Source organism: Carassius gibelio, chromosome B25, assembly GCF_023724105.1.
Source record: "Carassius gibelio isolate Cgi1373 ecotype wild population from Czech Republic chromosome B25, carGib1.2-hapl.c, whole genome shotgun sequence".
Taxonomy (NCBI): Eukaryota; Metazoa; Chordata; class Actinopteri; order Cypriniformes; family Cyprinidae; genus Carassius; species Carassius gibelio.
The window spans coordinates 17707889-17735304 of NC_068420.1; the positions used below are offsets into that span (position 1 = coordinate 17707889).

At 36.9% G+C, this 27416-nt stretch overlaps 1 protein-coding gene across 3 annotated transcripts; it reads left to right on the forward strand.

Annotated features, from left to right (window-relative positions):
- The first annotated feature begins 5920 nt into the window (after positions 1-5920).
- On the forward strand, positions 5921-27047 carry LOC128014213 (harmonin-like). 3 transcript variants are annotated; one of them, XM_052597599.1, is made up of 27 exons: positions 5921-6070; positions 10037-10104; positions 11210-11353; positions 11782-11920; positions 12391-12499; positions 12721-12745; positions 12840-12897; positions 12986-13089; positions 13348-13432; positions 13529-13588; positions 13685-13741; positions 14095-14237; positions 14694-14759; positions 16285-16427; positions 16925-16974; positions 17137-17301; positions 17975-18091; positions 18186-18809; positions 19239-19292; positions 19980-20093; positions 20783-20850; positions 22486-22531; positions 22671-22724; positions 22813-22912; positions 24480-24589; positions 25523-25578; positions 25769-26800. In XM_052597599.1, exons 1-27 carry the CDS (start codon positions 6035-6037, stop codon positions 25884-25886), a joined length of 2913 nt encoding a protein of 970 aa, XP_052453559.1. In that variant the 5' UTR covers positions 5921-6034; the 3' UTR covers positions 25887-26800. The 3 variants fall into 3 exon arrangements, with proteins under 3 accessions (XP_052453559.1, XP_052453560.1, XP_052453558.1); XM_052597600.1 differs by lacking the exons at positions 16925-16974; positions 17137-17301; positions 17975-18091; ... (2 more) ...; positions 19980-20093; positions 20783-20850 and adding an exon at positions 16668-16699 and having other exon boundaries at positions 5926-6070; positions 22490-22531; positions 25769-26784; XM_052597598.1 differs by lacking the exons at positions 16925-16974; positions 17137-17301; positions 17975-18091; ... (3 more) ...; positions 20783-20850; positions 25769-26800 and adding exons at positions 16668-16699; positions 26822-27047 and having other exon boundaries at positions 5928-6070; positions 22490-22531.
- Positions 27048-27416: the final 369 nt, after the last annotated feature.

Genomic DNA, 27416 nt, shown 5'->3' on the forward strand with positions numbered 1-27416 from the left:
TGCAGGGCTCAAGCCTTTACCAGCAGCCCTGCCGCCCCCCGCCCATTAGTGCAACCCCACGGCTGCTGGCCGGGACGCTGGAGGGACGACCAGAGCTCTGCGGGGCCTGTGTCCCATCAACACAACCATTGTTCCCTCAGACCCAACCATGGCCAATGATCATGGAGATCAATGGAGTAATGCAGGAGGTGTAATATAATATTCATTTAATGCATATATCAAGCATGCGGTAAAGACTTTGGCGTACTATGCATTATGTCAGGTCATGAAAACTCTGCCGGCCCCAAAAGCCCCGATGTCATGTGACAGAAACAGGTGACACTGAACTAAAAGAGAAGAAACCAACAGCAAATATGTTCAAAGTTTAAACGAACAACCAAATAAATGAAAAAGTAAATCAATAAACTGTCAAATTAATAAAAAAAATATATAATTTTTTTTTTTTAATTACTAAAATTGTAAATATATAAAGAGAAAAAAATTCCCCTTGTCAGTGTTCAAATGATAAATAAACGACAGACTAACTTACTAACTACTACTCTCTAACCCTACCTAAATAAATGATAAATGATAAAAAGTGAATATAAAATTTAATTAAAAAACAAATAAATTACTGAGTAAATAAATAAATGATTGATTAAATAAGTAAAAATGTAAATAAATAAATAATAAATGGTTGAATGCAACATTAGTTAAATGAGTATTTAGTAAAAATGGGTAAAAACAACAAACAAACTAATTAAATTAATTCATATGGTTGGTTCCAAAATGTTTACTTTAAAGTAAATTACAATTTACTGACATTTTTGATTAACTGAATCTGCAATATGAAAAAAAAGCTTTTCTTTGTTAAGTTATTGTCATATATATATATATATATATATATATATATATATATATATATATATATATATATATATATATATATATATATATATATATATATATATATATACCAGCATTGGTGACAATGCTTCAGGGTTTAAACCAGATATGGGATAAAAAAATATATAATAATAAAATAAAAGGTGGGCTTATTTAAAGTGTCTTGCGCTATTAACATATACATTTTCAATTCCCATGACATGAGCAAATGAACAAAAATAACAACATAAATAAAGTGTAACCTTGAAGTACACTCACACATTCATAAAGTAGACATATTTAGACACTAAGATGCCCAGTCACTGCAGTTGAGTAAAGTTTGACCAAGGTAAAGGTCAATAGGTCAGATATGTCTGTAAATTGCTTTGACAGAACACATATTGTCTTTTAAGTCCCCTACTTTACCATTATTAAATATTTGCTTAAATATAACAAATTACAAATGACATTGAATTGATTTTGCAGTCAAATAGTTTTTGTTGTTGTTGTTTACATGCAACCCTCAGCTTGTTTTGCTGTTCAGCAGCAGTAGTAGGCAGCTCATAATTTGTCACACAGCGAGATGGACGGAGGAATTGGGGTTGGATTGCCGTGTATAGGAACCTGATATTCAGGCCACCATGAGTTACTGTGAATACTGTCCCGCACTTCTCTTCAGCAAGTTTCCAGGACACACGTCTCCCAACGTCCCTCACAGACTACCAGCACCTCACGCAGTGAAAATATGAGGAATCGCTCAGCTAAATATAAGCATAAATATGAAAACATATTAGAGCTATATTTAATCAATGCCTGTTGAGATGCTTTAACCATGAAAATAAAACTCAGACCTGCTATTTTGGCTTGGTATATACAATAAAATGTGATTAAAAAAAAATCTAAGTATGTTTTGATCTTATTGTCAAGTGAAATATTTGTTTTGTTTTGTTCTGCACATAACATGTTTGTTGGAGGACCCTGATGATTTTTTTTTTTTAAATGTAATCATACTGTTTTATTTAATTATTTTTGCTTGTATTGCACATAAAGATGATATGTTTGTTTGTTGGACGACTCTGAGGAAACTGTTTTCAAAATGTAATCATACTGCTTTATTTTATGTTTATTTTGTTTTATTTTGCACATAAAGATTATTTGTTTGTTTGTTGAGGACCCTGAAGAAATTGTTTTTAAAATGTAATCATACTGTTTTATTTATTTATGTATTTTTGCTTGTTTTGAACATAAAGATATGTTTGTTTGTTTGTTGGAGGACTTGTTTTTAAAATTTAATCATACTGTTTTGTTTTTTGTTTTGTTTTGCTTTGTTTTGTTTTTCACATAGAGATGATATATTTGTTTGTTGGAGGACTCTGGGGAAATTGTTTTTATTATATATATATATATATATATATATATATATATATATATATATATATATATATATATATATATATATATATATATTATAATCATACTATTTTATTTTATTTTTTATTTTTTGCTTCCTTTTATTTAGTTTAGTTTTTCACATAGAAATGATATGTTTGTTTGTTGAGGCCCCTGAATAAATTGTTTTTAAAATGTAATAATACTCAAGATATATACATTAGCACAATTAGGAAAATAATCAGTATTAGTGGAAATAATAATAATTAAAAATAGCATGATTAATCGCTCAGGTAAATGTAGACTAACTACAAATATGAAAATAATAAAAATAAAAATACAAGAACAAAACATGTATTTTTTATTTTTTATTACGGCCTTTAGAGCTCCTTTAGCATGGGAATAAACCTCAGACTTAGTGGATGAAAAAATAAGGAACAAATTTAGACATACAACACCCTAGTAATTTTATATTAACAGCATAGTAAAACCCACTCAAACTACTCCGTACCTTAACATTGTGGTAAAACCAATCACGTTTTTTCTTCAGAAATAATAAAATTGTAGTTTTTACACAAGAAACTGTGGATGCTTTATTCGCATATTATGCTCAGCCACAGGCCGCACATCAGTTGCTGGAGTCACACACTTTGAACCACACACATTTTTGTAGGTGCAAGAGCATTTAGTGTAAGTGCTAGGCTAGCACATTTGCCTGTTTCCTTTCAACACCTTCACAATGTGGCTCTTCCTGTGAGCCTGAAACACAAGGGCTGGGCGGAGGATGATTACAAGTGTGTCACAGAGGAGTGTGACTGGAAATAGAAAACACGAGAAGTCAAAAAATTATAAAACTTAGAAATACTACTACTACTACAATGAGTTACTAAATCATCATTACTGACTCATTCTTTTATATGTTTGAAACGACCTGAGGGTGAGTTAATATAATGACAAAATGTAATGTTGGTGTGAAATATCCATTTAATTGATTGAGTAAAGCTTGATGTAGAATATGAGCATGCATATAAAAAATCCGTCTGGTCATCGCTAAGCCAGACCGCGTTATGATGCATGAGTGTCATAACTTACAGGAAGAGTGGGCTGATGCCTGACTGTCGCCAACGGGACACCAAGACTTGCCTTCCCATACTGCCACCTAGAGGACAATTATCATATTACTGCTTTTATGAATTGATCTTATCGTCAAAAGAAGTGTGGTTTTGCTTGATTTGTTGTTTTGTATGACGTTTATTGGGGGAACTGGGGAAACTGTTTTTAAAACTTCATCTTAATATTTTGTACAATTACGTTGTTTTACGTTGGAGACACTTTTATCAAAAGTGACTTGCAGAAGAGTTTTGAGTTTCATATTTTCTGTGTGTATATATCATCTTTTTAATATATTGGTTTTATATTATTGGATTGTAATAACATTTAACAAATGCAAGGTTATTCCTACTTTATTACATGAATGCAAATCATGATTATCAGTGTGAATAATGAAAAATAAAAATGCAAAAGCAAAACATTCAGACATATTACAGTGATATTACACTATATATTAAAATGCAATATAGCTATAATTTTCTGGTTACGGTTTCTCTCATTTGCTTTGGTGCATTACTCAGATCAGAAATGAAATTCCCAAAACTACTCGTTCAACCTCCACTTCATCCAGTCAGTTGTGCACACGTTGCTCAAAATGTATTATATAGTTCTCTGTGCAACAGTCTTACTCCCCAAAACATCTAGACATTAGTTAATCGTCATTAAATGCAAAATGGTTGATCTAGTTGTCATAAACTGTTAAGCACATTTTCTACACATTTCTATTAGAGTTTTTGCAAATTTACCATGAATTGTGCAGGTGAATCTTGACTTTCACTGATGAAGATAATGTAGATCAGCTAATGATAAACAAGTTCTCTGAAATTGTGCAAATGTGCATCTCATGAACCTTCAACTGGAAGGCATACAGACAGAGGACAACACAAGAGTAACAAATTCTGTTAGCCTGGCAAATCAACAGTAGCTCTTTCTGGTTTTGATCAGACCAATATATATTTTTTTAACTGTGAACCCTATACAGTCTCTTTCAATCAATATCTTAAATACAGTAATGTGTGAATTTGCACTTTTGAAATGGACATGTATATTGGCATACATAAGAAGTGCAGGTTTCTGCATTTCAGTACAGTAACTTTGACTGTTGCCAGTTTACATCAGGTAATACCAACAGAGTACACTGTTATATTGACAACATGACAAAGCAGTGTTATGGTCTTGTTTGTGAACAATAACTCAAGGGCATTTCATTTTGATGGCCATCATATGTTGACTGACATAAATTCTTTTGAGAGATATATTTAAGATTTTGAGTAAGTTACATGCTTTTGCAGGTAATCCACTGTGTGGTGCTTGCTGTGTTTTTTTGTTGTTGTTGTTGTTGTTGTTTTTTTTGAGAAATGCACATACTTCTTTGCAAATATTAAGGATGAATCGAGAAATGCACTAAAGCGACTGAAAAATGTAAATGATGTTAAATATGAAATGTGTCAAACCTCAAAACTTTAGCACCACAATTTTTATCATTTGTTTTAACCCTCTAAAGTAAATGAGAGAAACTGTATATTTTTTGTTTCACATATTTTTGAACTTTAAAGTGACATGGTCTTTTTTCATCTTATATTAATCTCTATAGCTATTTTAAATGAAATTGCATGCTTAAAACTGTTTTAAAATGAATTTATGCTTAATTCAGTCCGAAGAGTTATTCGGTCCTGGCCCTCTAAAGTTTTGTCCATCCGTGTGTTTTGATGGTGTGTTGATGAGATAGTATTACAGGCTGTAATCCCTCTCTGTAAGCCTTTGGGTCAGTGGAGGGCCTCGAACCCCCCGAGAGCACCACACTGCCAACAGCTGAACCAGCAGGGGCCAACCTGACTGCTTCCCCTGAAAATGAGCACTTCACACACACACACACACTCCCACATACACAGTCTCCCACACACACACACACACGAATATGCCAGCCCTAACCTCAGGACACATACGAGCACACACACTATCCTGTGAACGTGTGTGGTCTTAGGCCTAATATTTTGTCATGGTGATAAATAATGGTAATTACAAAGACCCCCGAAACAGGGCTGAAGAACACACACAGGGTAAAATATTGTGAATTACCGTACATAAACATACAGTGTGATTAAAAACACTATTGGTAGAAGTTAATAGGAACTGTGAGCAGTTGCTCTCCTGTTTGGTCAAGTCTACACATAACCGTTTATGCACATTTTAAACTGTTCATCATAAACTTTATTATTCACTATATAATCATAAAAACGATAGATAGACAGATAGACAGATAGATAGATAGATAGATAGAGAGAGAGAGAGAGAGAGAGATAGAATGGCAGACAGACAGACAGACAGACAGCCAGATAGATAGATAGATAGATAGATAGATAGATAGATAGATAGATAGATAGATAGATAGATAGATAGATAGATAGATAGATAGATAGATAGATAGATAGATAGATAGAGACTGAGAAAGAGAGATAGAATGACAGACAGACAGACTGACTGAAAAATGAAAAATGAAAAGGTATGGTGTTAGACATCTCTCTGATTAACCCCCATCCACGTCAGCACGTGTAATAAAGCTGACAGCAATATTACTGCAGCAGGACTCGACCTATGACCGGGCGCGCGCTCACAGCTGACTGACTCTCGCACACAACAGCAAACACCCGGAAAACACCCGCCGTTCACCATGGAGAGAAAAGTAGCGAGGGAATTTCGGCATAAGGTGGGCTTTTAAACGGTTACTCTCTAATGAAACTGTGTTAACTTAATTGTTTTGTTCGCATTATTAGTTATTATTAGTCTCGTTCTTTTGATCTCGCTGCTCTCGAATGGCGAAGGAGCACGCATCGCTTCATATTTACCCTATAAAATATTACTGAAGTAAGTCAAATTAATATTCGCCAAGCTTTCGACACGACAAGTGTTTCTGTATCCATAGAAACCGTCGTTATTTGTTCGGTGAAGTTTGTTTTGCTCTGAAAAGGTGTCCACATCTAGCATGCCAGTCTTCAGCTCTGTGGTGTTTTAGATGTTTTTATCATTACAGTTAACATTACTAGTAGTTATAATTTTGACGTAACGATGCCAAATTTGATTACTTTATAAAATTTACCGGTAGAAAGGAAGGATATGTGTGACGTCACATAATGTACGCGTTCTAATTGGCTGAGCAGGTGACAGGTGTATGCTACTGTGTGTTTTGGAAATTGTTGTACAATAGGTATTGATAATTTTTTTTATCTCCTAAACTTAAGTTACAACTTTATGTTTGATAAATGTTTTTAAATTACACTGAATTACTTAATTAACTGATACCTATTTATATGCTCAAGCTTATTTTTAAGACACCATGTGACCCATGTGTGTAACTGTAGAATTGTACCATCTGTTGTGTGAGTTACACAATGCACAGTGTTTCACAGCATTAGCTGAAGCGGCAGAGATGTGTGGTCAGGCGGAAACGATTGCGGCATTTATTGTCCAGCTTGTTTTATTGCCTGTAGATGAGGGTGGGAAAGCTGTGCCACACTATAAATTATAAAGCTTTGCATGTAATTTTAGTTTCCCCTCTATGACGAATACATTATGCTGTCGACCTTTCTGTTCATTTGTCTCTTTCAAATCACTTAGCATAACCTGCAGAGGATATGAAGCTGATTTAAGTTACAGATTTCTGCTTTCAGCATCAGTTTATGATGCTAAAGTCCAAAGGTGGGCTGGCATCTCGTCTAAATTAAAGGTTTATGACACCTTAAATGACCTTTGAGCACACAGTCAGTTTTATTATGTTGCCTGACACTGGTGTTGATATCAAACTATTTGGATATGCTTTTTATTGTCCTGCAATGTTCACATAGTTTACAGAATGAATCATTTATTATGGATATTTTATATTTTTTTAAGAATTCAGATGTTCACCTCATGTAATTATTGTGAAAGCAAAATTAAAAATCTAAAATAAAAACTTTTTTTCTTTCTTTCTTTCTTTCTTTCTTGCATAATAGCCATTTTATTTACTTCTTTGTTTGTTTGTTTGGTATTTTTCAAGTCATTTTACAGGGTTTATTTTTTATTTTTTTTTATTTTAACAATCATTTTTGCACTAATAACAGAACCTTCATGTAATTTTTCAAAACTCTAGAGTCTAGACACAAAACTCAAAACAGTTTGTCCAGTGTGCAAAACTTTGCATATTGCATTCATATATTTAAAGAAGCCTTGCATTTGCAGAAGAATTGGTTAATTATTAATATAAAATATTATAGGAACATTACTTTAGATCAGATAACCATAGTTTCACTGTGTACTTTTTAGTAGAATCATCAACTGTAGTTGTTCAAAACACAATGCAGCTTTGATTATGGTTCACATACATACATCATTGTAATAGACTAGAGAGAACACTACAGACTGAACAGTGCAGAGAAGTACAGACACTGGAATCATTAAACAAAATTTGAAAAGCATTGATTAAATAATCAACTCACAACAGGTTTTTCAGAAAAAAAAAAGAGAAATAGATAAGAAAAAACTACAGCAGGCGGTTGGGCGGTGAAGTAATAAACCGTGGATGGGCCTGAAAACATGATTGCTCTCAGTGCTGTTTCTAGGAATTCTGGGTCTATAGCACTGATTTTGCTTTAGGGCCTTCTCAATATCAAGTTCAGTGGGGGGTGGTCAGGACCCCCAAAAAACATTGTTCTGGGCCGCTCTCAACCTCTCCTCTATCACCCTCTAAAAAGACATTTATTGTAGGAAAAACAAATGCTGATAACATTGATATAGAATTTGATGTAATATAGCTTCACTTTCATAATCTTAACATTTCATATTGCTCAACATTTTCCATAAAATATATGCTTCAGAGTATAAACAGTCAGCATTTTGAGCAGTTATATCAGTCAGGTCATAGTAATGAAATGAATAAGACACTTAGTTCAGTTTTAGCTCAGTGAACAAAAGATATTTGGTTCATGTGTATTGTATCCAAGCATTTAGGGGAAAAAATGTGCATTTTGATCATCAGGTGTGAATTCTGTGTCTAGAGTTTTGAAAAATGACATGAAGGCTCTGTTATTAGTGCACAAATTATTGTAAAAACTATTTGTTTACTTTGTTCATCCATTCATTTTTGTTTGTTCATTCAGTCAGTCAATACTATTTATTTATTCATTTATATATTTTGTTAATTTGTTTGTTTATCCAGCCATTTTATTTGTTTGTTTTGTTTATCAATTTGTTTTACTGTTCAATACAGTAACTGTAATCCAAAATATTGCCATAGTTTACATCAGAACATCCTTCCAGAGTACACTGTTATATTGAGACACGACTCTTATCCGTAAACTATGACACAAGGACTTCACTGACACAGATATTTATTTTTGAGAGATGAACTGAGGATTTTGAGCAAGAGACTGGTTTTTGCAGGTAATCCATGGTGTTTTGCTATTTGTACGAGTTTTTTTTTGAGAAATGCATGGATGAAATGCAAGGATGATTCGAGAAATGTAGCAAAGTGACTGAGAAAAACTGTAATAATGTGTAAAAATAATAAAAAATGTGCTTGGCAGTTTATGACAAACTAGATTAACCATTTTGCATTTAATGACTTTTACGATGAACTAAAGTCTAGATGTTTTGAGGGGTAAGACTATTGCACAGAAAACTACATAATACATTTTGAGCAACATAACATTAGCATCTGATAATGTAGGAAACCGCAGATAAATGCGCGTAATTAATTGCATGAATGTACATGACTGGATGGTGTGGAGGTTCGACAAGTAGTTCTGAGAATTTCATTTCTGATTTGAGAAACTACCAAAGTGGCTGCGAAAAACTGTAATTTTTGTTTGTTTATTCAGTCCGTGTTATTTATTGATTTATTTTGTTAATTTGTTTGTTTATCCAGTCATTTCATTTGTTTATTTGTTTTTGGTTTTGTTCATTCATTTGTTTTCAAGTCATTTGATTTGTTTTCTTTATCTGTCTGTTTTTGTGTGTTCATTCGGTCAGTTAAATGTATTTATTTGTTTGTTTTCAAGCCATTTTATGTTTATTTTGTTAATTGTTTGTTTGTTCATTCAGTCCATGTTTTTGTTCATTCCTTTGTTTTTGTTTTTTTATCCAGCTATTTTATTTAATTGTTTGTTTGTTTTTGCTTTGTTAGTTCATTTGTCTGTTCATTCAGTCGATTCAATTTGTTAGTTTGAGCAGAGTTTTTTAGTTTAGCATGCTAACCTCACATCACATTAACTTCATTACCATTCTCATGATAATAATGCACCTTCACTCTTATGTAAGGTGAGACTGCTAGCATGATAAACGTCTTTATCTGAGCTCAGGAACATTAGCAGGTCCAGTGGAGCAGATCTGAACTAATGATACTCACAATACAGTAAAAGATCCACCTGACCCATTCAACTAAAAAACAACAGCAGACCCAGCCAATCTGAGAGCCGCTCAACTAACAGACACACAGTAGTTCCTCCACCTCCTCCTGACCCTCCGTCTTAGTCTCTCGCTCAGTGAGAGAGAGATGTGTTACATCATTGACTGGCCAAAACGCTTCCTCAAAACATTTCTACAGCAGATTAGCCACCATCAGGTAAAAGATGGGCGTATGGTTGGTTTTCTGGTTGTTATTGATGATCTGATCAGAGGTTTGTGTGTTTGTGTTGTTCAGGTGGAGCTGCTGATTGATAATGAAGCAGAGAAGGACTATCTGTATGATGTTCTCCGCATGTACCACCAGTGAGTACACTCGAAAATAATGATTTATTGGTTTGTTTGCTTGTGTTGTGGTTCTCTAAATTATTTAAATAAATGATAGTTATTTTTGTTGTTGTTAATATTATATATATATATAATACAGGAGTTTTTAGAAGCTGATGAATAATGTAGTTTTCCATCAGTGGTTCTGGTAATCTGTTGATCAAATGAAAACTGCATGGCACATTCAAAAAGACTTTAACCCAAAAAGTATTAAGTGTGGGTTAAGTGTAAAAATAGGTAGGAAATGCTGAATGCATCTTATGAGTAATCTTCTGTGTAAATCAACACTTCACTGCTCCACTGGCCTGCAATAAGAGGCTTAATCCAATGGAAAAGTAACTTGGATCAGGTCATTTCCACTGTCCTCGCTGCATTCAAGGGCAGCCATTCTCTCGCGTCCCTTTGTCTCTGATATCTGAGTCAGGAGTGAAATATCAATGATTCATAGAGCAACTACCTCCAAATTCATAAGCTGACTTTATGTGGGTATAATGTGGCATTTTCCACAGCAAGCAACATGTCAGACTATTTTTGAAATAATTAATGTAAGGTAATCTTACAAAATCAAAGAGAAAAGTTATACATGTATAATAATTAGAAATGCCATTTATCGTTTAATGTATGGATTTATATATATATATATATATATATATATATATATATATATATATATATATATATATATATATATATATATACACACACACACACATGTATATAAATAAACGCATATGCATATATATATATATATATATATATATGTACTGTATAATCCCTCTATTATTTTTAGAAACCTGTTTGACGGCAGTCATTATTTTTGCAATTCTGTTTGGTGGTTCAGAATTTAGACACTTCACCATTAAACCCAACCTTATTCTATGAACATATCCTATGTTTTATGTTCATAATCATTTAACTTTATAGAATATATTATATAATGATTGAATAACAGAGATTCGGTATCAAGACAGTATGTTGAATCAGTGTAGTCTAAGAAAAGTCATTTTAATCCACACACTGTTTGTACGTTGTTTGCATGTGTTCAATCAGGTCCTGTTTAAATCACTCTGCTCCGCCCTTCTAGATCCATGGACATTCCTGTCCTGGTCGGCGACCTGAAGCTGGTGATAAATGAGCCCAAACGCCTTCCGCTGTTTGATGCCATCAGACCCCTGATTCCTCTGAAGCACCAGGTGCAGTACGACCAGCTCACGCCCAAGAGATCCAGGTGAGAGAAGAAACCAGAAACACAGACGGTAATGAGCTGCTAAAAAGGGGTTCATAGGGCGTGATGCTTCTGAGAAGAATGGAAATGTTAGTGTGCATGAATAGCAGAGCAATAAAGGCTGGGAGAAAGAGGACATTGGGAATCTCATCTCCAAAGAGAAGCATTGTTTTCTCTCGTGCTCAGTCAGACGTGGCAGAGCGTTATGAGCACAGACACAGGAGCGCTATTCAACCGTGTCTAATACACAACGCTAATAGGCCCACAGTGAACTGGATTCTGTTTCCTCTCATTGTGTCTTTTGTCTTTCTCCGAGAAAAGAGGAAAAAATAACAACAATAAATTTGATTATATACATCTGGGTTATTCTAGTTAACCAAATAATTAAAGTGAAGCCATGCCACTATTTTGTCCTCTTTTGTGGTGAGCAGGAAGTTGAAGGAAGTCCGTCTGGACCGCACACATCCTGAGGGGCTGGGTTTGAGTGTTCGAGGTGGGCTGGAGTTCGGCTGTGGCCTCTTCATATCCCAGATAGTCAAAGACGGACAGGCAGGAAATGTCGGCCTGCAGGTAAGAAACTCAAGGTGTTTATGTTATAATAACTCGTATGTATTTACAAAGCATGGCTTTCACTGTTTCAAATAACGTACCGTTGTACCACGTTTGTTGCTACGTTGAAAATGTTGACCCAAAGTACTTTACTAAATACTTAATCTTGCCTTATATCTGACAACAGGTAATTTACAAGGCCTGCACAAAAACAAACAAAAAAAAAAAAAAACATGACCAGCTTGTCTCCTCTTCTCTAGGGGGCGCAATAAGCCTTCTTAATTTCTTCCCTTCCTCTGATTCCAAACACTCTTTACTTGTCCATTACATGATTAATGTGTGTCCTGCAAATGTCGCTCTTGTGTTTCGAGTGCAAATTGTGTCTATTCTGGCTATAATTCAGTTGTGACTTGTATTTTTTGCGCCACACTTTTATAAACATTTTCAAACGACATCTTTTATATGAATGTGGTCTGCTGTGTTTCCTTCAGGTTGGCGATGAGATTGTGCGTATTAATGGCTACTCCATCTCCTCCTGCATTCATGAGGAGGTCATCAATCTCATTAAGACCAAGAAGATTGTGTCTCTGAAAGTCCGCTGTAAGATCTTAGGGTTTTATATTGTCATTTGCAGAGCTGAATTTATTAATTAGAGCGAAAAACCAATTCCTCTGGGGTTAATCAGTCGATTGCTGTTCATTAGGAAACTGTGGTTTCCTTCAGAGAATTAATTATTGGGATTGCCGTCAGCAAACTCTATTAATTATTCATGATTTATTCATGTTTTTTTAATTATTCCCATTGTGACACTCTCTTCACAGACGTGGGAATGATTCCTGTCAAGAGGTAATTTAGTTAGTAATTATACAGTATTCTCTGATTTATTAATGTTCTCGCTTTCCATAACGATATTGCAAAATTATACATTTGCCATCGTCAGCTCCTCTGAAGAGCCTCTGAAGTGGCAGTTTGTGGATCAGTTTGTGTCTGAATCAGGGGTAAGAGTTTCCTTCTCGCAGCTGAAGTTGTTGTTGTTGTTGTTGTTGTTGTTTTTTTATTTAGTCTTGTTTTATTGTTTTGTCTCAGGAGAAAAGGACTAGTGTGGCTGGTTTGGCTTCAGTTGGAGGGAAAGAAATCAAGGAAAAGAAAGTTTTCCTGAGTTTGGTGGGCACCAAAGGCATGGGAATCAGGTAAGAGAGTGATTGGTTTATCATAACTATATACACAACTACAGCACACAGATTAACTACATTGAAAATTATAATAAAACCCTTTGTTTATTGGAATTTTGTCGCAAAATATTAAAAAATGTCATGAGGTACACAGCATTTGTCTTTGTACTGAAATTCTGTTGTTTCTTTGGTGCCTATTTTGAAACCTACCTTTATTAGTTTAATCTTGTGACAAGGTATTAATTCCTAAATATTTCTTATGACTTTCCATTGTAGTATATCTAGTGGACCAACACAGAAACCAGGCATCTATGTGAGCAATGTGAAGCCGGGTTCAGTCTCAGCTGAAGTGGGCTTACAGGTGATTTCATTTAAATCCCAGCTTGAACTGCATTAACAGATCATTTACTGTTTGATTTTAGCATAGTAACTCTAATATGTGTGTGTGTGTGTGTAGGTTGGCGACCAGATTGTTGAGGTCAATGGGGTGGATTTCACTAACCTGAGTCATCATGAAGTGAGCAGGATCTTGCTGAAAATGTCAAACAGTTAATTAAAAACCTCTCTGCGTATTTAAACTGGTAGCTGTGTCGGCTAATGTGTGTGTTTTTAGGCGGTGCGAGTGTTAAAGAGCAGCAGGAGTCTAACCATCACCGTCCTCACTGGAGCTGTAAGTTTACTGAGAGCCCACTAATACATTCCTGCCACTGCAGTACTTTTATCTCTCCTTGAGGGGCTGTATACAAAAAAAAAAAGCCATTTGCTTAGTATAAAGCTGTATGAGGGCAAAGCGTTATGGAGATGTTGTTTGTATTTAACTGTAAACCCCTTCATTATTTATTGGTGTGTTTATGGTCTTTAAATGGTACTTTTGCAATTTAGACATGGCAATAATAAAGGAGTTTCACAACATAAGCTTTTTTTGCTTTACGTCTGTGATCTGTAGAGGATATAATGGATCGTACTGCTGTATTTGTGTACATATTTCTCTGAAAGTATTGATTTGTCTACTGTATGTTTCAGGGAAGCGAGCTGTTTATGACGGATGAGGAGCGGCTGGCGGCTGAAGCTCGCCGTGAGCTTGAAAGACAAGAGCTAATGCATCAGAAGAGAGTGGCATTAGAGGCCAACAAAATCCTCAAAGAACAGCAGGAGAAAGAGCGCCAGTCAGTGGAAAAGACATACACAAGCAATTACACTTACTTTACATTGATGCATGATTTCTTAAAATTAACCTTTTATCATCAAAATATCAGGTACTGTTCTCTTGTTGTAAAAACAAAAATAAATATCCACTTTATAATGGTTTTCATTATCATTAAAATACACCTTTATGTTACATAATGTATCTATACGTACTTACATGATGTTAGTCAACGTCACCGTAACCATGAATCGTAACTGCTTCGGGTGTGTGTTCACAGTGTGTGTGTGTGTGTGCGTGTGTGTGTTCACTGCTGTGTGTGTGCACCTTGGATGGATTAAATGCATAGCATGAATTCTGAGTCACTTTTTACTTTTTTTACCGCTGATGAAAAGGTGACAGATAATTCAAATTCCTGCATGAAATCTGCTCGAAAATGTCGTCAATTTCATGGTTTCATATGTGCAACATTTTGCAGGAGGAAGATGGAGATATCACAGAAGTCTGCAGAGGAAGAAGAACGCTATCGCAAAGAGATGGAGAGGTAACACGTGTAATGCTGCCAAGCAAAAATATATTTTTAGAGTAATAAAGTAAATAGACCTCAGAAGGCGGAGTAGAGCAATTTGATGTTGATGAAAGCAGAGCTGTGAGGAATGGAAGTACAGCTTGTTCTAAATGTACTATACTGTAGGTCTAGTTCCCTGTCAATACTACACTGCTTCTGTACGAGTTCAAAAAGCACTTTTACTCCTGAACTGAAAAATGCAAAAAGTATTTTTCTCCTGGACTGAAGCCTTTTTTCAATCATGCAGTGAAACTGCATGGCTATTGGTTCTTGCAGTGTATAAAGAAACGAACCAATGAGCCTATGGCGACAAAGCCATAGGCCCTAGACATCACCTTCAGTGAAGACTCTACGCTCCATGCTGATCCCGAAGCCTGCTCGCCGTTGACCTGGAAGTCCCGTTCTTGCAGGCCAGGGTCCTCTCTGCTGTGCAAACAAGTATGACAGAGAGCCCTTGATCATATCACCGTCAAGCTCTCGGGGCCCCGTGCACACGGAGACGGAGCTTATCCCAATCCAATCTTTTTTTTCCTCGTCTCAAGAAATATCCGCGTCCACACGAAACCGCATAATGATGTACAGTAGTATACATGCCAGACCAGTATGTGGCCCTGTAATTCTGCCACAGAGATACACTAAAAACAGAGAAGAAGACTTGGACTATGCTCATAAACCTTGCGCGTGGTACACAAACGAACATGGAACAATACATTTATTAATCAGTGTTAATGTTAGTTAATAAAAAGACAATCGTTCAGTGTTTGTTCATGTTTTTGTTGCTGTTACGTGACGTAGAGCTGTCTGAATTTATTCACTCTGGGACCTGGTTTCAAAAAATAGCGGTTTCACCTTACGAAAACGGCGGATCCGTGTGGACAAAACGCCGATCCGATAAAAAATTTGTGCGTATTCACAGAAACGCGTCTCCGTGTGGACGGGGCCTGGAATTAGTTTACTTGTCACTTCTCGTCCCCCTGGGTGCCAACGTTGCATGAGTATTCTGGAACGATAAACCAGGCCGGGTGTGACCTCAGTCCGTAGTAGCCTTGGGTTATTGTTAATTTCTCTATGGGCATTCCTTGCTTATGGAAGTTAGAATACTTTTATAGTCGTTCCTCTTCCCTAGCACGGCATGATTGTGCTGTGTTCCAGTAGTGTCTTAAGCAGATGCAGTACAAGTGTAGTATCGACAGAGAATGTACTCGGTTACAAATGTAACCTTGGTTCCCTGAGATATGGGAACGAGTACTGTATTTTCAGTCTAAGTAACCAGAGAATGCTGTGGCGAACGCCCGCTTATAAAGCCAGATGGCCCCGCCCATTCTAGCGGGCTTTGTCACCAAGGACACTGGTTCATTTCTTTATACACTGCACAAACCAATGGCCATGCAGTTTCACTGCGGGATTGAAAAATTGCTTCTGTTCATGAAAAAAAAATCTCCTCAGAAATGATTTAGATAGACAAGATTAGTCCATTGAATGTATGTTTTGTATGTCTCAGAATTGAAGCCACAGAAAAGAAGCAACACAAAGAGTGGGAAGAAGATTGGGGGGGTTCGAAAGAAATATCCAAATCTCCTTCCCCCTCTCCCTCACCCCCACCTCCTGCACGTAATGCACCTTCACCCAAACCCAAAACCTCCAGTAAGTTGACAATACCGACAAAACCTCTCCAGTGCATGAACTCTGAATGAAGTCTGTAGAACTATATTATTCTCTAAAAAAACAAAAAGTTACCCTTTCCCAATGTTACTCAATTTTCCTCTGCATGAACAGATGTGCATTTATGTTGGGAATGCATCATCTCTTTGCGTGATCTTTGTCTTTCTGTCTGAACTTTTGCCTTTTTGTTGTGCCTTGTTCATCAATTCCTGGTTCCATCAGCTGCTGAGTCCGATGAAGAAGAGATTGGCGAAGTAAGTAAAGAATTCAGATGGCTTTAAAGAAGAAGACTCCCTTTGACAAACTTACCCTTTTTCGAGACGCTTCTATTGCATGTAGACTATCTTCCTTTGTCATTTTGTTTGGTTGGATCCTTTGGTAGCTTTCAGATGGATGAATCTGCAGAATACACCATATCATGGTTGAGTTTTTGTTGAACTTTTTGCATGGGATTTAATGTATCATCCTTAATCTCTTAGCATTCGGTTGGTTCTACCGTTACGAAGGAAAGTTGCCTACACTCAAAAAGGTACACTGTGTGTGCAAGCATGTTGTGCTGGTTTGGTGTGCTAGAACTATGGAATATGTTGTTCATCTTGGAGATATGCCCAAAAGTTAGGGTTTGCATGGAAGTTGGATTGACCTTGGTTCAAAGTCCACCAGGTGTTCTCAAATCACTTTGGATATTTAGAAAGGAAAAGAGACCAAAAAGAAGAAGAAGATGTCCAAGACTGACACTCTCCCAGCTGAGAAAAAGAACAAAAAAGAGATGGAATTTGAGCTGAAACTTGCAAAGGAGAAGGAAGAGATACTTGAGCGAGAGAAGCAGATGAAAATCAGCAGACTTCTGCAAGAGGTATCAGACATTTTCCAGTGAGGTTACAGGAGGGTTTTTTGATTCAGATTGTACTACTTGTTTAAAGGGTTAGTTCACCCAAAAAAAAAAAAATCTGTCATTAATTACTCACCCTCATGTCGCTCCAAACCAGTAAGACCTTCTTTCTTCTTCGGATCACAAATTAAGATATTTTTGAGCATTATTTTTTGCATTGTTTATGTTCAGTAGAGAGTGCGCATGCTGAATGTAAACAACGCTGATTACTTTGATTATGTTCTGGGGTACTCTCTAAAATGGTGGAAGCCATTAACTTGTGGAGAAGAATTGTTGAATAAATTATGTTATTATTTTTTTCTTTGCGCACAAACATTATGGTTGAACCCCTGATGTCACATAGACTCTTTTACCGATGTCCTTGCTACATTGCTGTGCGTTGATCGTAGTAATATCCTCAGATTCCATCAAAAATACCTTAAGTTGTGTTCCAAAGATGATCAAAAGTCTTGTGACTTGTGAGTAATCCCTATCCCTTTTTAATTGTGTGTATTTGATTCCATCTCTTTGGCACTTGACCTTTATTGCTTGAATGTTCCCATGTGAAAAGTTGTACCCTTTCCAGTGGCAGTCTAGCAAGTTCTCATTGGTATATCAAGGTTTCCATGTTTGGATGTGGCTTTACTAATTCAATCAGGTGTCAGAAACTGAGAGGGAAGATCTGGAAGAGTCGGAGAAGGTGCAGCATTGGGTGGAGAGGCTCTGTCAAACCAGATTAGAGCAAATCTCCTCAGTTGAAAATGATTCTTCAGAGGTAAAATCTGTCCAGTTCCAATCCTTATGTGTGCTGCTCTTCTAGACTATAGTTTGTTAATTCAGAGTTCTAAGCAGTTAAAATGTACCTTCAGATGTCTCCAACCCGTTCCCCTGCGTCAACTGGTCCCACCAATCGGAGGTTCCCTGGAGGCTTGACCTTGGCCACTACTGACCTTGATGACATCAACTTAGATGATGTGGACTCGAGTCTAAGGCAACCTTTGAAAAGACTCGCCCCAACCCCACCTACATCCAACCAAGCTCCCCCTCCCTTACCTCTCCCTCCACCCTCACCCCGTCTTTACCACACATCCAACCATCGCCCTCCATCTCCAAGACCACAGCTCCCAATGCAACCCAGTTCTAGACTAGCCCCTCAACGCCCACCTTCTCCACCAGCCACAAGAGTGCCCCCTTCCTCAATAGGTCATAGCCGACAACCTCCTCTCAACTCGCTATTCTCCTCTAGGGGTCTGTCCTCATCTCAGCCACCTCCCCCACCACCACCTCCTCCCCCTCCACCACCACCTCCTCCTCCTCCACCACCTCCTCCACCCCTGCACATGGAGGACAAGTACCATGTAGGGTTGTCCAACTATCCCCGCTCCCCAAGCTTATCCGAACAGGGAAGCAGGTTTGGGGACAATGGTTACAGACAGAGAGGGGGCTTCCACTCTACCATTCCCAGTGATCTCTCACGCCCACCCAGCCCGAAGGCTGACCACAACATGACGGTTAGCATAGTTAAAGCATTTGGCAGTGTGAGAATTGATTATGTATGTTGTATAGGTGTGGGAATCTTTAGGCACATCATATTTCAATCCAATTCGATTCCAAAATTGATTCCATCTCACATGAATATTTCGGTCTTCACTGAAGTGAATACTGCAGTCTACCGTTGTTTTTTTTATTTTTATTTTTTATATATACCCACCCCTTATGTTGGACATACATGCATTTTTGCCTTGAGTGTGGTGTTTGCAGATGAGGTTAACCATGATTAGTGTCTTATTATAGTTATTTGTCAGAAAACAGATAATCATTTTTGAAAGAAAAGAAAACATGCTGTCATTTGGTTTGATGATCTTGAAGTTGTAGTGATTCCTATCACTGTTAGACTGTTGAATACTTTATCCTTGGCACAGGTGAAGAGAAACACATCTCATGCTAGCAGGGTATCCACCTCTAATAATCCACTGGTGAGTCCTCAGTTTCTAAATGGTACATGCTGCTCTGGGTCTTCTGTTTCATTTTTAGCACAAATCAGACTTGCCATGCTTGTGAAACATATGTAATGTCAGCTTAATGAAAACATTACATCTTAGAAGAGGAAATGTCTTCCAACAGATCTCCATGCCTATATTAGGAGATTACTCTGGCACAACCTACAGGAAGTGCATTTCTAGTTTCTAGTTGACACATATCTTACACACTCTCAAAAAAAATAGGGTATTGTCACTGGGGCAGTACCATTTCATTAGGTACCAATATGTACACTCCAGGCACTAATATGTACCATTTAGGGGTAAATAAGGTATAAATATGTACCTTTTTACCTGTTTTCTGAGATATGGGGAGGGGGACTTATAAAACTGTAACTCTTTAAACCGTTTTATAGATATGCATACCTCTATGCATAGGATTTACTTGGAAAGTAATGACATTTTAAGAGCCATTTCAAAAGACAGTCATCATTACTAGAAAGATAATAACTTACATTTTGCATGAAAATCATCTTTTGTTGGACATGAAAGCTGCAATTCAGTATTTGTGCTATATGGAAGGTTCCTAAAGTCTTGTGCTGTTTGGTTAAGATTGCGTAACTCTTGAAGATAGATCGTGCCTTGACCTTAAGTTTGTGTCGCTTACTGCTAACCTCTACATAGCAAATTGCTCCCAGTCCTCCGAACCAGCGGAGACAGATCAACCCTGTCATGTCCAAACCCATCATGCTACCAAGTCAGACCTCACATAGACCCACACTTCACTTTGAGACCATGGTAAGATGGCAAGTACCCGTGTGTGTACGTGCAATGATGATGATGCATGCATAAGACACTCATTGGTTGGATTGCTGTTTGACTCCAACTCAAACGGGACAAACAGATGTTGCTTTTACTGATTGCACTGATTAAGAAGACAGAAACGGAAGGGGAGAGAAAATGGAAAAAAAAAAAGTTTAAATCTGCTTACACGATGGGACTTTGAGTATTAAATGTCTTTGATTCATCAGCCTGACAGACCCAGACCTGCTGTCTCCTTCGTCCTCCAGATAGTCAGTCCTATATTTAATATTTAAGTCCTTAATTAATAAATGGGGTCTTGACGATTTTTTGGTTGTTTTAGAAGGGTAACAAGAAGGGCAAGAAAGGACAAGACCTTGTTGTACTCAGCATTTATTAATTAGTGTTCAGGGTTCTAGATTAGAACAAGATAACAGTATTATTAATAATATATATATATATTTTTTTAACATCACTAGGACTCATTTTTCAATACTTATGTCACCACGCCTCACCACACGTCACATAGTGAGCACAACAGACTTCTATATGGGCTAAACTGTGGACCATTTCCTTTACTTTGGCACAAATCTGAGGAAATCTTTTTGTTGCATGTAATGAGTGCAAGCATTTAGTGTGTGTGTGTGTGTTATTGTGCTGTGTTTTTAAGAGCCTGTGTGTTTCAGCCCCCAGAGATGCTCAAACGGATGGTCACATACAACACGTCCTTTAAATCCAGCAAACAACAAGTAACTTTCCGTCATTACTTAGAATTACAACCCCTCCTCTCTTTTTATTTTGAGTGAAGTCTCGGCTGTCTGAGTGTGTCTATTACATTTCTAACAGTATTTCCCTGGAGGATATTGGTAAAATGTATCCTTGACGTAATTTTAAAACTAGTTCCCTTTCAATACTGAATGCCATTTCATCAGACTCTTTCTCATTCAGTGCAAAGATCATCAAAAGACAAATAAGAATATGAAGAAGCCTTCCTGCTCATCATGGAAGAGTCCCAGCAGCAGATTATGTCTCTGACTGCGCTCTCAGCTGAGTACAGCGCAAAAGGTTTCCCTGGTACTGTTTTCCCACAAAGACCAGCGCTCCTCATCATGTGGTCTATACAACATGACATGACCTTGTCAGCCTAAAACCTGACTCTTCTGCCCTACTACGGGCTCTTAGCAGTTTATTTAGGGCCCTTATTCCTGACTGCCCATAGGCTGGGCTTGCAGGGTGGGTTCTTCATTCTGCACTTTCACCATGGCACTATAGGATTGCAATCCCCAAAGTGTCAGCAACTGATGCAGAGCGTGTGAACTGTATTGAAAGGGAACCAAGATTACGTTAGTAACCGAGTAGTGTAGATTTTATTCTGTTCTGTTCTGGTAAATGTCTATGTTATATGTTCTAAACATCTCTTTAAATGCTTAAGGACATCAGGTGTATGATTGCAATATTGTGCATATTTCGGTTAAGACATAATATTTTCACCTTTCCATCATACTGAAATGTTCTCTCAGTCACACTAATATATTCTCATGCAATCATACTAGTTTACTGCAATCATACATCTTGTTTGCTGTGAAAGCAGCCTTTGAGTGGATCTCATATACACAGCACAAATGGGAGACTGCAACTGAAGGTTCTAAAATATCAGATTGCCTCTGCACCAAATGGAATCTCGGTGTACGTTTTCATCTTTTATGAGGGAGATCTTGACCAGAAAGTCTGCGTTTTTCCATTTTGTTGGTTCTGTGGGTGTTAAATATGAATTGATTATTTGTCTTGATGGAATGCCAGTGGTTGTGAGTGTGTAGTGGATTGGGAAAAGCCTTTATATTGTATTTAAACATCATTGCAGATCCAGAACCAACTGAAAAGCTACCAGTGAATCCAACAAAGCAAACACATCCTTGCTCAGTATTAATATGTTTATAGTTTATAATGTTTATAATATGTAGTACAGTACTGTAGATAATGATGCAATGTGTTGTACTGTTTCTAATATTGTTACATTATATTCTGTTTACAGTATATTGTTCAGTTTTGCATTTAAAAATAAAGTTACATATTTAGTAGATTGTTAACATGTTCAGATGCTTTTTATAGATTGATTTGATGGTCATACCATCAATTGACTTATGGTCAAACTAATAAGGCATGTTTTTAAACACGGATCTTTCTTTGCCTTAAATAGTTCATTAAGAGGAAGTAGAACCTGCCATTGATTGGATTGGAGGTGACAATTATCCAGACATATAGTGTTCATTTGTCTTTTCTTTGAAAAGAGTGAGCAGTAATTTGTTTCTGCTCAGTCCTCACTGCTCTGTTTGCCACTTCACATTTTTACAGACTGTATACACCACTGTCTGTTTCTGCCTTCTGTTTTACAGGGATTTCAAAAATATGTGGATGATTTTGATCCATATTCCATGGTACAGTAACTCTTTACATTAACAATTTCACTCTGTACCCATTTGCTATTTTTATATTGTATAGCACATTTATTCCAAACTCACCAAATGCTCTTCTGTGGAGTATTTGTTTCATCAAATTTGCTCAAACGTTTAACAGTTCACGGCTGAGGAGTTAGCTGGCAGAGATGTACGACTTTTGAGAATCAAGAAGGTAATTTAGGTAGAACAGAAATGTGAGCAACATATGACATTGGACAATAAAAATGAAAGATTTGTTTAATTCTGTACACATTATTTAGGAAGGAAAGCTTGATCTGGCCATAGAAGGAGGAATCGACTCCCCACTGGGAAAGATTGTGGTGTCATCCATCTATGAGGGAGGTGCGGCAGATAAACATGGTGAGTTGTACAAAAATAATGCATAATAGAGATTTGGGGCTTGGTTCTTTTGACTTGAAGGTTTTAGAAAACACCCCCAAAAAAACCACAGCAACTGCTCAGAAACCCTCTAAAAACTGTCATGCGAATATCATGCAAAAATCTAGTTTAGCTCTCTACATTCATTAGTGAGATTGATTATATTGACTCAAAGAGGTCATATGATGCTTTTTTTTAAAGATCATTATTTTGTGTATTTAGTGAAACAGAATATGCTGACATGCATTAATATTCAAAAAGCACATTATTATTCCAATACTGTACATTATTGTTGGTCCTCTATGCCCTGCCTCTCTCAAACGCGTCAAGTGCATTGTGATTGGCCGAACACTGCAAGCTCATGTTGGAAATGTAATGCCCCTTTCCATAATTTCAAAGCTTCATCTTTCACAATAAATGTAAAGACATAATAATGTCCTTAGTTTTACCATCACTTCAAGCCTGAAGGGGGAACAGAGTGGTGTGACAGACACAGTGATGAAGCTCTTATGTGTTTGAAGTACACAAGCCACAGACGGTTAAGACAACTGACTCCACTGTTGTGATCCTGTCTCTCTCTCTCTCTCTCTCTCTCTCTCTCTCTCTCTCTCTCACTCACAGACGCGTGCACACACACGCACGTAACGCGCAAAACTCCACATTTGGAGTCAATAGCAAATACTTAAACTAATAAAAAAAACATACTTAAAGTAGCTGATTCAGAAGCACCAGATTGTCGTAGCAGAGTTACCTCCTCTCTTAGGTTCAAGAAACGGTCGTCCATAAAATGCGTTGCTGTTCTGTCGTAAGTAATCTTTAGGTTCTAAAATGCTTCTACTTTCAGAAGGCCAAAGGGAAAGGGGAAGTCGTGGCCTAATGGTTAGAGGGTTGGACTCCCAATCGAAGGGTTGTGAGTTCTAGTCTCGGGCCGGCAGGAATTGTGGGTGGGGGGAGTGCATGTACAGTTCTCTCTCCACCTTCAATACCACGACTTAGGTGCCCTTGAGCAAGGCATTGAACCCCCAACTGCTCCCCGGGCGCCGCAGCATAAATGGCTGCTCACTGCTCCGGGTGTGTGTTCACAGTGTGTGTGTGTGTGTGTGTTCACTGTGTGCACTTTGGGGTTAAATGCAGAGCACGAATTCTGAGTATGGGTCACCATACTTGGCTGAACGTCCTTGACATGATTGCTTCAACACTAACTGTTGTTAATGAAACCACGCCTTCTTTCTTTGTGTGAACATTTGGGTGGCATTACACAAATATTTCCACATAGTGATGTAGACATGTGGGAGCGTGTTTGAATGAGATGTTTTAGGGGGCATGGCAGAGTCTTAACTTTGATAAAGAATATCTCTTTGGATTTGAGACTTTAGCCTTTGCAACATTACAGATCTTCTTTATGCACCAAGAGCTTATAAGACTTCCAAGATGAAGGAAAAATTGAAATCGCATCAAATGACCCCTTTAAGATCATTTGGTTGTGTTTTAATATTCCCTGCATTGTTTGTTCAATTTGTTACTGCCATTTTTGTACATGTTATCTCAGGTGGTGTCGTGTCAGGTGATGAGATCATGGCTGTGAATGGAAAGATCCTGACGGATGTGACTTTAGCTGAAGGACAGACCTCATTGGCTCAGGCCTGGAAAAGTGGAGGGGTATGACTGTTATTAAAATAAAACAACTTATCACTTTAAATCATATGATCGGTCTACTGTTATATGTCATTTTATCATAGCCCAGGTGCTCTTTCCTTATTCTAAAAGATTTTACGGAAGAATCCACACACCTGGGTGACAGTTTGTGACTAATTTACTTTTTGATGAATTTTGTGAATTTGTACATTTTCCTACAATCTATTACGCCCCAGTGAGTTTTTGGTTTAGGGTTGGAACTTCATGTTTAGTTTTTTAGCAAATATGTATGAACTGACCACAAATTCACTAAAATGTAAATTTCTTCATTTTTCCCACAATATTGGGTTTGAAGAACACGGAAATGTAGTGATTTACAGTATGTATTTTTCCGTCATCAATAACAAAGCTGCACAAGGATCTTATTATTGTTATTAGCATTGAATTCGAAAATGAACTATTTCAGAATACAATGTCATGAATAGCAAAATGTAGAATTTCTAAGGTCTGAATTGCACAGAGTAATTACCGTAATTTTAACACGACAAATGCTATAAAATAAATTCTGCAAATTTATGTTAATTTTCTTACACCTTCGTAACAGAAATTCACGTGGCTGTAGTTATCCATTAATTTTCGATCCTTAAAGAAAGTTAAAAGAGCATAAGCTTATTCTTAAAAAAAAAGTATTGAGTCTTAGTATTTCTGTGCTATTTGTGTTAATACATTCTAAATTCTTTTTTTTTTTTTTTTTTGTAAAACGTGAATCACAAGAAAGCACACATGGTTACACATGCTAGAATGATTTCTCCAGTAAGCATGATCAAATATAGATGAAGGCTTGAAAGAGAAATGCAGCAGAATGTAACAAGAACATTGTGTCATTGTGCCTATCAAACATTAAAACCTTCATACTGTATGCATGTGCTTGACATTTTTCCATGCATGTTCTCACAGGACTGGATTGACCTGGTCATCGCAGTGTCTCCACCAAAGGAATATGAAGATGAAGTGTACGTATAGTTTCATTGCTTCTTTTAACAAATGATATATAACCGCACACAATGACAGCTCAAGTGTTCCCCCAAATTCACTTAATTTCAATGCATTATGTTGCTTGTCTTCCAACTCCTAATGAAAAAAAGCAATCAGTGGTGTAAACGGCTCTCAGTAGTGAACCTGTCATCTGCTGTATGTCTTCAGTCCTAAAGCAGCATCAGTCAGTCCCACTGCAAAGAAAAATGTTTTCCAAGGCAGTGCCCCTGTGTACAGGCAGGGCTACGTCCTTCAGATGAGGACCCCCCAAACTGATCGCCACTAGCCCAGTGGTAAAAGCCCTCCAAACCCATCCATACCATTCTGCAGTGTGCATCATGTACATGTGACAATCTCTTTGTCAAACCAGAAACCAACCCAGATGTTTTCAGTTGGGGATATCCTGTGCTAATGATTCAGTTATGCATTAGGCAATACTCTTGTTGTCAAGGCTATGCAGTCATTCTGATTGATGTTGTTCAAAGGGACTGTTACATGTAATGACTTGTGCATTGATTTTTGCTGCTTTGATTGGTTTTGCTACTGCATGTTACTAGAAATGTCTTTAGCATTACTGTGTATGGACTCATGAAAAGATACCGCCATTGGTTCCCCAGAAACAATCTCTGAAACTAAAACAGTTGACGGATGAATACAGATGCTCATGAAAACAACATTTGTGTTTGAAAGCGCTAATTGCTTCGCTACCGGTAATGGTGTGGTGATTGCAGCAGATAGTAATTGTGCCTTTAAAAGAATAGTTCACCCAAAAATACTCACCTTCATGTCATTCCAGAGCCATAAGTTTTCCATTCTTCTTTGAAAAGGTGGATTTCTGTGTCCCCACTGAAAGTCAATTACATTAAAAGTCCATCAATCAAGCTGTTTAATCCAAGTATTCTTAGAAATTATAATGCCATTATAAATCTATTTATTTGTGTTTTATGGATTTGAAATGACATTAGGGTGAATAAATGATGACAGAATGTTAATTTTTAGGTGAACTATACTTTCGAGCATTTTTTCAAATCTGTGAACCAATGGACTGACATATTCTTCTGTTTATTTATAGGCTTTATACAGCAACCTGCTGATTTAAGTCTGTTTCCTTACTATGTGTGCAACCTTGTTTTCTTTAACCCTTGTGTGAATGTGCAATACAAAACGTCTCTTAAATATGTCAGATTAATCTGATTTTTATATTTGTCACTCTTTTTACAGGACATTCTTTTAAAAACCCACCATTGCATCATACAACGGACCACGGGGAGAATCAATAGCCATTCCTTAGTAGTAATTTAGCAAAAAGCTAATAATTTACTATTTTTGTTGTGAATCCAGCAAATGCAGTTATTCACATAATTTATAAATGAGGCATCTGTGTTTTAGAAATTCTGTCTTTAGACTATATTGGTGTAATTTACAAAATAATAAACATGCATTAATATTAATAAAAAAAAAAGGTGTTTTTGAGCCTTCTAATATGGTTGATCAAATGAGTTCTTAATTTCAAGCCATAAAAATTTGATTTTTTTCTTTGATGACGACATCCTCAGCTGTCCCGATTAGCTCATTTTCTCTTGTAATATCTCCAACAAATGTCAAATAGTGGTCACTTAGTAACTGTTTTGTAGGATTGCTTTCAGTCAAGTGCAGTAATACTCTCCTTTCAATTCAATCTCAACCACTTGTATTTAAGTGCAGGGCAAAACAGAACCACTCTATAGTTTCTCAGTTCTGGTCATTCACACTGACAGCAGAGTGCAGTGACAACCTGCACTCATTAATTTTCAATGAGTGATTTCCAGCAACACAA